General features: G+C 43.5%; 1 protein-coding gene across 16 annotated transcripts in view; it reads left to right on the top strand.

The window, feature by feature from the left end:
• The window catches only part of LOC138582666 (protocadherin gamma-C3-like), a 1,158,828-nt gene that overhangs the window by 435,099 nt on the left and 710,986 nt on the right, over positions 1 to 12,743 (top strand). The window contains exon 1 of one of the 16 annotated variants that reach the window (XM_069654179.1): positions 10,009 to 12,517. The exons of the other annotated variants lie outside the window; for them this stretch is intronic. Coding sequence (XP_069510280.1) covers positions 10,100 to 12,517 — 2,418 coding nt within the window. The 5' untranslated portion in view covers positions 10,009 to 10,099. Of the gene's footprint in view, positions 1 to 10,008; positions 12,518 to 12,743 lie in introns of those variants that run through there. 16 annotated transcript variants of the gene reach the window in all.

Below are 12,743 nucleotides of genomic sequence, written 5' to 3'. Positions count from 1 at the left end.
CACACGCTCCCTCAAATGCCAATCTGACGCACTGATGTTTGACGTGGGAAGTTCCACCACACATGCACGCAGCAAACCACACATAGACACACACACACACAAAGCATTCCTTGACAAGCTGTGAACGCCTGAGAAGTCTGATTCCTTCTATCGCCAAGGAGATATTTCAGGCCACTGATGAGTCACGCTTGAGGCTCTAGTAGACATTTCTCTATGTGAAATTGAGCGAGCTCCACAAGCCCCCACCCAACTATCCCAGACGCCTGTGCGGCTTATGTATTCTTTCTTATCCTAACTGCAATTTCACAAGTTATGCAAAAGTTGTATTGCTGTTGAGGAGAACTCTTCAAGACTCAAAGCATAAATATTCAGAAAGTGCAAGTTTGTTAAAATAATAAAGTATACAAAATAAGACATATATTGAATATGGATAGATGACGGTATTGCATTCCGGAAATTGATGAAAACACTAGTTATCTAAATGTGTTACTGTGAAAATTATATTTTCATACATTTGAATCTGCGTTTTGTATTTGGGAGATAGGGCTGGCGCTCTGATCTGACCCGCTTTACATAAATACAAACAGGCAGCAGTGGCAGTTCCATTTCTGCGTGCCGTAACAGCGTCACTGAAGTATGTTGTGGTGATAGGCCGAATGGTGAGTGGGTAGAGTCTGTACACATGAAAAGAGGACAAATGGCGTACATAACTAAATCACACGTAATCTTCCATAATATAACTACATATTTACACCCGGTAAGGACACTGCAAAGAGTTATGGGGGAAGGGACAGAAGTGTGTTGAGAGGGAGACACACCTTCAGTGGGTAACAGGTGGAACTTAATGCTTCTGAAGTGAAAATAAAGGCAAAATCAACACTTAACATTGCGCCATATGAGATGTGCTCTTAAGTGGTTTGATGTCAGTCCCGTTTTTGGAATTTAGCATGCACTTTTCAAGGTGGAATAACGTGTAAAGAGGGGCTCTTAAATTGCCCCTCTTTTTTGCTGGTTCTTTTCTGGTGTGCTTGAATACCCCAACAATGTTGGAAAGAAAGTGTGCAATCGGGATGTTATTTTTTTTAATGTTTTAAGGAGACAGTTGTTTAATTTTTTGCTGGTGGTGATAAAAATGTGGCATCGACATAAATTGTTCCAAAAAAGGTTACAGTAGCAATATGGTTTGATAAATTTGGAAATGAACACTGTTCATGTCGAGACATGCCGCAGAAGCATACTGATGATGAGGGTATGCATCATTAGTCCCCTGGAAGGGGGCACCATCCTGTGAGGGAGTTTGCGTCACAGTGCTTCCTCCCGCTCCCAGTCTAAAACACATGATAACATTTTTCATAGTATTTTTAAAGAAAGAAACATACTTTGGGTGTGTTATCTCTTCCCGCACTACACCAATGCCATGATAGTGCCTTTCCGTCTGCATTACATTAAAGTAACGAAGATTGAAAAGAGACTAGTGCAGTCCAGGTGCGGCAAGGCAAGAGAAAACGCATTCAAATGTATGTTGTTATTTTACAATTGTTTACTACATTAGCACCCATATTTTAAACTAGGTTATTTGTAGGTGCTAATGGTGCAGATTTCTGCTAGGGTGAGATGTACCAGCCTATAGCTGCGTTGAACAGCTCTTTAGAAGCCCTTGCTGCATTGACCGTTTACTCAGGAGGTGGGTCCTGACCAGCCTGCCTGGTTGGGTATTATTGCCTAATGCTTAGATTACATTTGTTCTGGGAAATCAGAACAGAAGTACCCTATGTGTCCAATGTCGGTGTTTAGATGCACCTGGTTCCATATTGAAAGCTATATAGTTGCAGCCAACCCTGTCTTTCAGAATGTAAACATCAAAGCTGCTCCCCACGCGGAGACTAGATGTGGGTGAACCAGGTGAAACTTGGACTAACTGGAGCCAAAGGGCTGCCATGAGCTTAACTCAAGGGTTGAGCCACTGGCCAGAAGACACGAGCCTAGTCTGGCTTGCTTACAATGGGAAACAAAACTTGCTGATAGTGAGTGGGTCCTGTTTTCATGACATCATAATCCCCTGCCCCCAACACAGAGTCTCACACCTAGGGGGCTGCAATATTCAGTTGCTGTCTCTGAGGTTATCATGCTGGTGACCCATGCAGAGCAGGGCCTGCAGATACATTTGTATGGGACTCATAAAAAGTCATCCTGGGAAGCAATGGAGTGCTGTTCGTGGAGACACACCCAGGGGGATACAGGGATGGGGCTGGGGTTTCCAGAGGTAGTTGGAATGGGTAGCAGGAGCCTGGGAAGAGGGGAGCACTGGAGGAGGAGACGTAGGTTGAGTGAAGTGATCAGTGATTGGCCAGATGTACTTTGGAGTGTGGAGTCGTCAGTCCTTCCTGAAGTGTAGGATTGTATGGGGCAGTCTTATCAGCACTGGTAACGTATGACAGAGTTAAGGTGCATAGTAGGGAAACCATGTTGTCTAGTATTGTTTTCTCTCCTACAGGTCTTTGTTTCCATCCTTGCAAGGTTGCGGCTACTTGTGGTGCATTGGACTGTTTGTAAGGGATGCAGGCTGTCTTGAATTCAATGTTTGCTTTAGTTGTCTATTTCATCAGACTTAATACATGTCCAACAGGGCCTGGAAAGCTCCTCTGTTTGATTGTTCAGCGATGCGACTACTTTCATAATGGCATTATTGCACTCCAATGCCCTGTATTCTGATTATGATTCTATACTTCTGGTAGGTAACAGCGTCGAACTAAGACTGTCACTTCTTGCATTTATTTCACCTCTTCCCCACACTTGATCAGCTACTAAACAGTGTTGCCACCATAGCTACTGGTTTTTCGAGCATGCCATAAGCACTTATCTTTTTCTAGGTCCTTTTAATTCCATTAACACGGTGCTCTTTCTATTTTTTTGATCCTACTGGTGTCAGATGGCTTCCACTTTTTTGGTCAATGAGGGTGCTCCGTGGAGATTTATCTCTGTAGTTGTGAATGCCCGGTTGTACATGCAAGTGACTATTTGCTTTTTACCTGATACCTTTCATGTTGTAGGTACAACATATTTATGACTTTTTCATTGTTTGTTTCTTAGGGGCTGTAAAAACAATTTTTCATCCTGCCGAAGGTGGTATATTTTCCTCTATTTACCACCGAAACGCCAGTTTTGCCACTGTGCGAGCGTCAGGTGTGTTACCACACCCCTGACAAGTGAACGTGGCTCATCACGCTTACAACCACTCACAACAGCGGATGGCGTAGTTCTGTATCAGCCTCATTCCTATTTACTTTTGAGATAAGCATTCATGCTGCATCAAACTATAAGACAGAGTCTTTGCTGACTACCCGCAACGACTCACTGAATTATATTAGCAATAATTTAGATAGGGACAGTTAGTTATATTTGACAAAACTATTGTCTGGTGCTTCTATTGTCAAATTCAGTTTGTTGGTCACTACTAGCACTATGAATAGATGTGCCCATTTGATTTATAATGGTTGACTTCAGTTTAATTTCCTTAACTTTCTCTTTTGTCATCAAATCGTATGTGTCTCTGTTCAATTTATCAGCTCCCTACCTGTGTTTTTATCACACAGCTCTATCTGTATATTAGTATGCTTATTCTGTGTCTAATTGCACATTTTTAAGACAATTTTCTTTTGTCAATATTAATTATTCCTTTTAGACATCAGAATTCTGTGATGACGTGTTTTTCTTTTGTTTCACAACCATTGTAATAATATAACATAGTTTTGAATGTTCCTCGGATCTATCTCCTCTGTTGTATTTGTGTTAATAATCGAATACTGTACCTTTACAGCATGACAGGCATCATATTTCCATAAAACCACGTGATTCATTCACTGCATGACCCAGCCCAGTAATTGCTGGTTGTCTATAAGTAATTCCTTGAATCCAATCCATACGGGAGCACTCTTCTGTTTTGCTTTAGTGTTCTACTCCATTTATTTCCCGTGTATATGGAGTTCCTCTCTAGTTCTGCTTTAATTGATAGCCCGTGCAGCGACTTGAGGGTAGGGAAATGTGGTTGAATTGTCTCACTCCAGTGCTGGTGTGTTGATTCATGCAGGACGGGTTTCAGCTGGGCCAAGTTGACACCTGGAATTCCAACGATTAAGGTGTCACCATCATGCAAGTGGAAGATGAACAGGGCCTGGTCGAATTTTCTGAAACTCAGGGTGGCAATGATAGCCCTGACCCTGCAATGGAGCACAAGCAGTTTCCATGCTGTTTGGGTCTTCTTGTTGATATGTGTTTTAAATGAAAGGTCACAGTCTGTGGCAAAGCTCAGAGAGTTTGCACTGGTTGAGAGTTGAGACATGACCCCATCAAGCATCATGTTCATGAGCCAATTCTGGACTGGGCATGCCTGGTGGGGTTTCCTACAAGAGTGAATATTGTCTTTCTCAGGTTAAGCTTCTGTAATCACAGATGAGGAAGGACACTGTTTGAGTCAATGGATGCCGGTGATGCAATCTGTCTTTTAAGTAAACCTGTGTGTGATCTGTGTATTGGATATCATGTCAGTGTTGGGGAGGAGTTCCCCCAAGGGTGCCGTGCACAGGTTGATGATGTCAAGGGAGTGCCTAGAGCCTTATGGATCTCTGCAGGTTACTAGGCAGTGCTCAATTGGTCGTGGACCTTCTAGTAGAGTTTGTATCTAATTGAGAAGTATGAGATGAACCTTTGCAGCACTGTTATTGAAGCCCATGCATGTGCCGAGGATGTTGAGGGGGGCTTCATGGCCAACCATAGCAAAGGCGAAAGACAAGTCGAGTAGGATGAGTAAACAATAGTCCCCTTTGCCCAGGCTGTTGAGAACATTGTTAATAACTTTTATGGTGGTCGTCTCTGTGCTGAATTGTGGTCAAATAATGGATTGGTATTCCTGGAGGAGGTTGTGCAGAGTGGTCTTTTTGTGCAACTCAATAGCAATGGTCTTTGTGATCATTTTGCTGAGGAAGGGAGTGATGCGTGATAAGGTGATAGTCGGCCAGATCATCATCTCATCCGCTGTAAATTGTGATGGGAAGCCCTTCAGGTGTGTTCTAGCATAGAAATAGTCATTGGGCCTCATTACGAGGTGGGCGGAATGGGTTTAACGGCACCGGTAATGGTGCCGGTGCCAGTAAACCCATTCCGCCCTATTACGAGGTTCCCTTGCGGGACCCGCTCAGAACGTCTGGTCAGACCACATGTCCTTTGCGGGTCCCGCAAGGGGACTAGGGAGCTAATAACCGGCCCGTTATCAACAGGCCCGTTATTAGCTCCATCCCCATTCCCATTGAGCCCTATGGGGGCTCAAATGGGGATGGGTTTTTTGAATGAGGAATTATCGGGTCCTGGTTGGAATGATCCGGTAATTCCTCATTGAAGGAACCCAGACCCGGACACGATTTTGGAGGCAGCCATGGCGCTAATAGCACCATTAATGTCAATCAAGTATGAACTTTAGCTGATAAGAACACACTGGGCGCATTTTTAAGCGAGATCCACCTCTCAGCTACACTCTGCCCTTTTTCAAGAAAATGAACATAGACTGAAAAATGTACATGCACAAAGCAAGGATTTCTTTTTGTGGAACTTCACATTTTCATCACATCATAAATGTGTCCAAGCCAATTGTCTGTGGCAAACAATAACGGGGATGGCCTTGTCACACCATTTTTGGTTTTCTAATGCTGTGTGCCTTTAAATCTGTAACAGAAGGTGCAAAAATCGAGAGTAGATTTTTTCAGCTGACATTTCTTGAAATCTGGAACTTGTAGTGTACTATTTAAAACGGGGAAAATAATGATACAATCATACCCTTTTTGCTGAACATAAAGGTTGATATTTTTCAGGTTGGTTTTTAATGGTAATTCTGTACTTTTCAAGTCATCTTTCTATGAACATTAATATTCATTTTGCTACTATACGCCATATATTAACAATTATGTATAGCAGCTAGAGTTGAACCGATACGTGTTTAAGTGTCTCAAGTGCAGACTGTGCTCAAATCCTGAATTCACCTGTTACCTCAAGTGTGTGATCCTGGGCAAAACATGTAATCTCACTGTGGTGTATCTGCTGCCAAAATGTAGACTCCTGTTAGGGATTTTGTATTACATGGTTTTGCCAGACAGGAAAATACGAACTGGTTTTTGTATTGTGCGGGATGTGAAAACCACAAGCCATGTATGTGCTTGTGTTTGACTCTTAGAACCAGTGCTTTAAATGGGCTGTCTCTAACCGGCACTAACTGCTCTTCCTATTTTGGCCATACTGAGGGCTGGGACTGCTTCACACTTGAAGAGAATACCGATACTCAATAACGTTGCCAAACGTACCACACACATAAGCTAACCAAAGCCTTCCCAGTTCAGCATCCGCACTTTGCCCTGGGAAACGTCATAGCACAAGAAAACACAGCTGCTCCTCTACTTTGTGTAAACAAAGCATTACAATAAGGGTGATTCAAGGTTGTGAGCCCGGGAACGGGGCTGCCTGGGGAAGGACTATTTTCCATTAAGAGGTGTGATTGGGGGGTGATAATAAATGGGAGGGAAGGATAGTGTTGCTTGCTTTATGATAGTTTATTTATAGTTTATTTATATGATAGTTTATTTATATAGCGCCTATACACAATGTGTTTCAAAGCACTTCAATGCAAGGGAGGGAACAAGGGAAAATACAATGACATTCTCACAGGCCATGCACAGTAAGGATGTGAAATTACCTATCGTACACGGCCTGACGATATTTCAGATAGTGCAAGAGCTAAGACATAGATAAGGAACGGAGGAGGAGATTGGGAATGAAATGGAAACAGACAGGCGACTACCGTACTAGGCCTGACGACATTTCTGGTAGTGCCGGAGAAAAACAAAAGATGAGGGAGAGGGGTGCAGAAAGGGGAGGGGAGGAACAAAACAATTGACTATCGTACTAGGCCTGACATCATTTCAGATAGTGCTGGATCGGGGGGGGGGGGCATGAGGGGTAATGGAGACAGACGAGGTTGCTATCATACTAGGTCCAGTGACAATTCTGATAGAGTAAGTGCATAGAAGAAAGTAAGGGGAGGAGGGAAGGAGATAGGAAAAGGGAGAAATGGAAAGGAGGAGAGAACAGAGAGCAAGCAGTCAAAAAGAGTGGAGAAGTGGAGAAGCAAGAGGGGAGAGCGTTTACAATTGCAGAAGTCAGTAGTAACACATAGGGCCTCATTACGAGTTTTGAGGTAGCCATGCCCTTAATAAGGGCATGGGTACTTCCAAACTCGGGTCCGGCTCCGGGTCCTGCAAAAGGGGACCCACAGGGCCATTCCGACCTTGGAGGGCCTGGTAATTCCCTTTTGCGGGACCTGGAGACGGTATGTCCCCATTCCCATTTGAGCCACCAGAGGGCTGAATGGGAATGGGGAGGATGGTAGCAGCGGTACCGTTCATAACGGTACCGGTGCTACCATCCTGGTCTGCTCGCGGGTGCTGCTTTGCACGCCTGGTTTGTGAAATAAAGACTCCAGCAGATGATATTGCTTTGCGTGCATTTTGTTTCACTGAATATAGTTTTTAAAACGTGTTGTGTAGGCTGTTACTGTGATCATCTAGTTAGGATGGGTAAACTAAAGATATAATCCCATTTTTTCTCGACATGTTGCTAAAATTATTTAATGTCAGGTTAGTATTTTATGTAATGTGTGTACTTTTAAATGCATTGCAATAAAACGAGTATTTAATCTTTTCAATCCCAAACCTTAACAAATACTAATACTAACAATAGATGGGAAGATATGTGGCCAAGTGCTCAAATAACCAACTGGGCACACATCTTGTCATCACCACTTTAGCAAAGTATGTGATCCTGCGAAGATCATTTGTTTTTACTGGGCCTTATCTGCAATAATTGGGAGTCCTGAAAAAAACATCTTCCTAAACATCGGATCAGATTTAGGGAGTCGTTTTCCAATCCCACTGATAAATGAAGAGTAAAACCCATGTGTACACGATGTATGCATGATTTTATACCTCATTTGACCCTCCATGGTATTTTCAAGGTTTTGACTGGCGCAGGTGGATACCCAGAATGAAACCTATGTGCCCACCACCCCATCTTTAAAAAATAAATGCTTATCTGTACGCATCTGATTCTGATGATGGCGGATATGCATTATATTCCTATGGAATCCGCCAGATTTTAGCAACTGGTACAAGCTACGGTTTCCGCAGGAATTCATGGAAAAGCCTCATGCCATGCTAATACATGGCAGGAGGAATGTGCAATTGCACTATGAAGTTTAAAGAATGCACTTATACTCAGGTTTGCCTGAAATTTCATGCATCTGTGCTTCGTGGAGCAAGTAATCAAAATTGCATGGGGGACTGCTAACAGATGTTAGAGCAGATCTCGCTCTTCAATTAGCAGAGGGAAGAAAATGCCCCCTTCACAATAAGGAGTATCTGTGGCTTGTTGCCCGCAGTAAAATCTGCAGGACTATTTTTGGGTGATCAAGTTTGAAGCCAAGTTAGACATCTAAAAGTCTGCAGAGCAACTCATTAGGCTGATCGGTTTGAACCTAAGTTGTGCATCGGTCTGCTCATTGTTTCATGTATGCAGCCACCATGTGTCCCTCAGCAAGTTTCAATGGGGATTGTGAGTTTCTTAGTGAACCTTTGTCTTGAAGCACCCCAGTTTTCCCATAGATCGTAGTTATCATATAGCATACTTTCTGACCCTCCTTTCCTTCAAAGCCTGCCAAGTTTTAAACATCACAATATTGGTGCCAAAACAGGGAAAAATCAATTTATGATTGATGGATGTCTTTGAGAGGTGACGGCACTAGGCTGACAGAATCAAATCTCAAGCAAATTGCTTAAATGTTCACCATCACATTAAGTTCATGGATGGAATCGCTGATTGTAATGTATTAGTGTGCCAGGATCCGAAGGCGCAAACTCAGAAAAGAGGCGACTTACAGAATGAAATAGGGGGAAAATAGTATTGGAACAATGGTAGGTAGAGAGACAAATAGAAAGTGATACAAATAGATAGTGAGACACAAAGAGCAAGACACACATTTAAGGTGAGAAAAATAGAGAACTACGTGACTGGGTGGGGGCACAAGTTGAATTTCATATAACTGGGTTGAGGAGACCTCTCAGGAGAGCAATTCTTGTACCTTACTGTGTTTTAGTCCCCGCCCACTTAAAGATTAGATTGGTGAGTACAGGCACTTCTTGTTTTCTCCTTTTAAAGCACTGCTTAGAACCAAGTCAGGCTACGCAGCTTGACTATTTTCAGAACCATGAATTATCTGCATCCCCCATCTCCAGCAGAGACACGGTTGTCACAAATGTAAAATAGTACTTGACAATTGGGAACTAAAGCTGTTGACAGAGCTTCTTGAATTCATCTGTTGGCTGAGCACTTGTGTATTCAACACATTTTCAAACTTGAACATTTGTAATGCTGCGTTTCCATCGCTAGAAATGTTAAGCCGATTGATAGAATAAAATGTGTACCATATGAAAAAGATCAAGTAGCTCTGCAATCACGCCTTTTAAAAAAAAGACAAAAGACGGTTAAAAAATGAGAACCACATGTTGCAAATGCACTGTGTAAAAAAATCAACTTTGCAGCCCACCCTCCCCATAACATATCCCAGACTGTAATTGAGGTTTAATAAGAAGTCGCAATGATCCTATGTTTACTCATGAAGGGGTGATTCTTCTTAGTCTGATTCCTTACCAGGGTGTAGCATTGTCATATAAACTAAGAGAAAACAATATTTATTCGCTATGTTCCTTTGTTCAGCAGCAGTATTCTATTTTCTTTTTTTCCGGAGCTGCTGTTCTCAGGTTGGGCACTGGGCGGTGCTGTTCACCCATCAGAGCGAGACATGTAGTAGGAAAGCCCGTACATGACGTGTTACGGAAAAAAAGGAATGTCGAATGAGACACTGAGGGGTTAAAGGGAATTCGTTTGTAAAGCTCAGTGCAGACAGTCGTTCTTTCGGCGAAGTGCGCTGGAATGCGTTGTTTTCAGGCCTGATCAGAAGCCTGGCATTTCAGTGAGTGACTTTCCGAGGTACTACCATCTCGCCATGGCTCGGGTACCGAGAGGCTGCGACTCCCGGGTTACTGTGCTGCTCGTCGCTGCAATGCTGACAGTCTGGGGAGCCGCTTCTGGGCAGCTCCGTTATTCCATTCCTGAGGAAATGAGGAAAGGCTCTTTTGTGGGAAACGTGGCTCTGGATCTGGGGATGGATCCCAAGGAGTTATCAGAAGGGGGAGCCCGCATCGTGTCCAGAGGTAGGAAGCAGCATTTTACTCTCAATAAAAGCAACGGACATTTATACATTAATGAGCGGATTGACAGGGAAAGCATATGTGAGGACGTCATTCAGTGCCTTTTAAATGTAGAGATTTTTTCTGAAAAAATCATGAAAGTGTATTCAGTGGAAGTAGAAATTCAAGATATTAATGACAATTCACCCACGTTTACTGATAATGACATTTCATTACAAATACTTGAAATTGTAGCACCTGGAACTCGCTTTGTGCTTCCTGAGGCCCAAGATGCAGACGTGGGACTGAACTCTCTCCAGAGCTACCAGCTCAGTGCAAATAAACACTTTGCACTGGACATAAAAAGTACTTCAGATGGGGCAAAGTCTGTAGAGCTGGTCCTTGAGAAAACCCTGGACCGAGAGGACGAGCCTGTGCACAATCTAATCCTCACTGCTGTTGATGGAGGGAGCCCGGCGAGGTCGGGGTCGGTGCAGATACAGATCAATGTCCTGGATGTCAATGATAACGCCCCGGTATTTGACCAGCCTGTTTATAAGTTCAGCGTGTTGGAGGATGCGCCGCAGGGCTATCTGGTTGGCGTGGTCAGAGCTACTGACATTGACCAGGCATCAAACGCAGAAGTAACTTATTCATTTCACAAAATCAAGGACATGGCTTTAAAGAAATTTAAACTGGACTCAGCCACTGGGGGAGTATCCTTGACTGAACAACTTGATTTTGAAGTATGCACATTTTATGAATTTGAAGTCAGGGGAAGTGACGGGACTCTATCATCTCGCTGTAAAGTCATGATAGAGGTAATTAATGTGAATGATAACAGCCCCGAGATTATAATATCTTCTCTTCTCAAGCATCTTGGTGAAAACAGCCCAACCGGTACAGTGATTGCTCTTATGGAGGTGTTTGACAGGGACTCTGGAGTCGCTGGTAAGGTGACCTGTTCCCTCCCTCCTCACCTCCCCTTTCAGTTAAATAAGTCAGTTGGGAGTTATTACAGTTTAGTGACTGATGGTCTGCTGGATAGGGAGCAGGTCTCGCACTATAACATAACAATTACAGCTACAGACAGTGGAATTCCCCCACTGTCTGAAGCCAAAACCATCATCCTTCAGATTACAGATGAAAATGACAACTCACCAACATTTCTGCAAACTTTATACAGTGCCTACATATTGGAAAATAAACCTCCAGGCACTTCTATTTTTGCTGCAAAGGCTACAGACTTGGATTGGGGCAACAATGCCAGGACCAGTTACTCCATCATTGATGGACACATTGGGGATGTGCCATTGTCTTCCTACATCTCCATTAATTCTGAATCTGGCGTCATCTATGCACTTCAAACCTTCGACTTTGAAAAGTTCAGAGACTTTCGGATCCAAGTGAAGGCCCAAGATGGCGGCTCCCCAGCTCTGGCGAGTAATGTCACTGTGACATTCTTTATACTGGATCAGAATGACAACACCCCTGAAATATTATACCCCTCAGCCCCCACGGATGGCTCCTCTGGGGTGGAGATGGCGCCTCGCTCCTCTGAGCCGGGGTATCTGATCACTAAGGTGGTGGCTGTTGATGGGGACTCTGGGCAGAATGCCTGGCTCTCCTACCAGCTGCTGAGGGCCACAGACCAGGGCCTGTTTACTGTAGGTCTCCACACTGGAGAAATCAGGACCGGGCGCCCTATTATGGAGAAAGACGCCATTAAACACTATCTGGTGGTGTCAGTGAGGGACAATGGCCAGCCTCCTCTCTCTGCCTCAGTGACAGTCACAATAGTGTTGGCTGACAGTATGCCAGAAATGCTGCATGACGTCAGTAACCCTTCAGCTCCCACAGATATGGAGTCGGACCTCACGCTGTATCTGGTGATCGCTGTTGCTGTTGTTTCCTTCTTGTTCCTTTTCCTGATCATTCTGCTTGTGGCCATCAGGCTTCATCATTGGAGGGAGTCCCAGCTATCTGGGGTATCAGGGGTTAATTTCCATTCACTTCCCGCCTCTCAGTTTGTGGGCATTGATGGGGTCAGAGCTTTTCTACAGACCTATTCTCACGATGCCTGCTTAACAACAGACTCAGGGAAAGGCCACATTAACCTCCCTCCTGGAATCAATACAGATACCATATCTGAAAATCAAAATTGTGAGAACCACAGATCCCTCCTCATTGAAGATTTTTTAGCAATAGGAAAAGACGACACACCTTTTATTCAGGTTAGTGTTTTTCTTTGTTCTTATTTATTGATCTGCGATAACGTAGTGACGGTGCTAATGCCAGTTGTGATTCACATAGAAGAGACTTTGTATTGTCTTCCTCTGCTACAGCTACTTACTAAATATGTCTGGTTTGTTGAGAAAGTAAAAGAAAATTGCCTTTGAATTGGCAAACCCTATTTGAGAATTACATTATTGGGAATTTAAAAAAATTAACAGTCGTTGC

Source organism: Ambystoma mexicanum, chromosome 3q (assembly GCF_040938575.1).
Source record: "Ambystoma mexicanum isolate Mex_15411 chromosome 3q, UKY_AmexF1_1, whole genome shotgun sequence".
NCBI classification, from domain to species: Eukaryota; Metazoa; Chordata; class Amphibia; order Caudata; family Ambystomatidae; genus Ambystoma; species Ambystoma mexicanum.
This window is presented reverse-complemented; position numbering and strand designations above follow the sequence as displayed.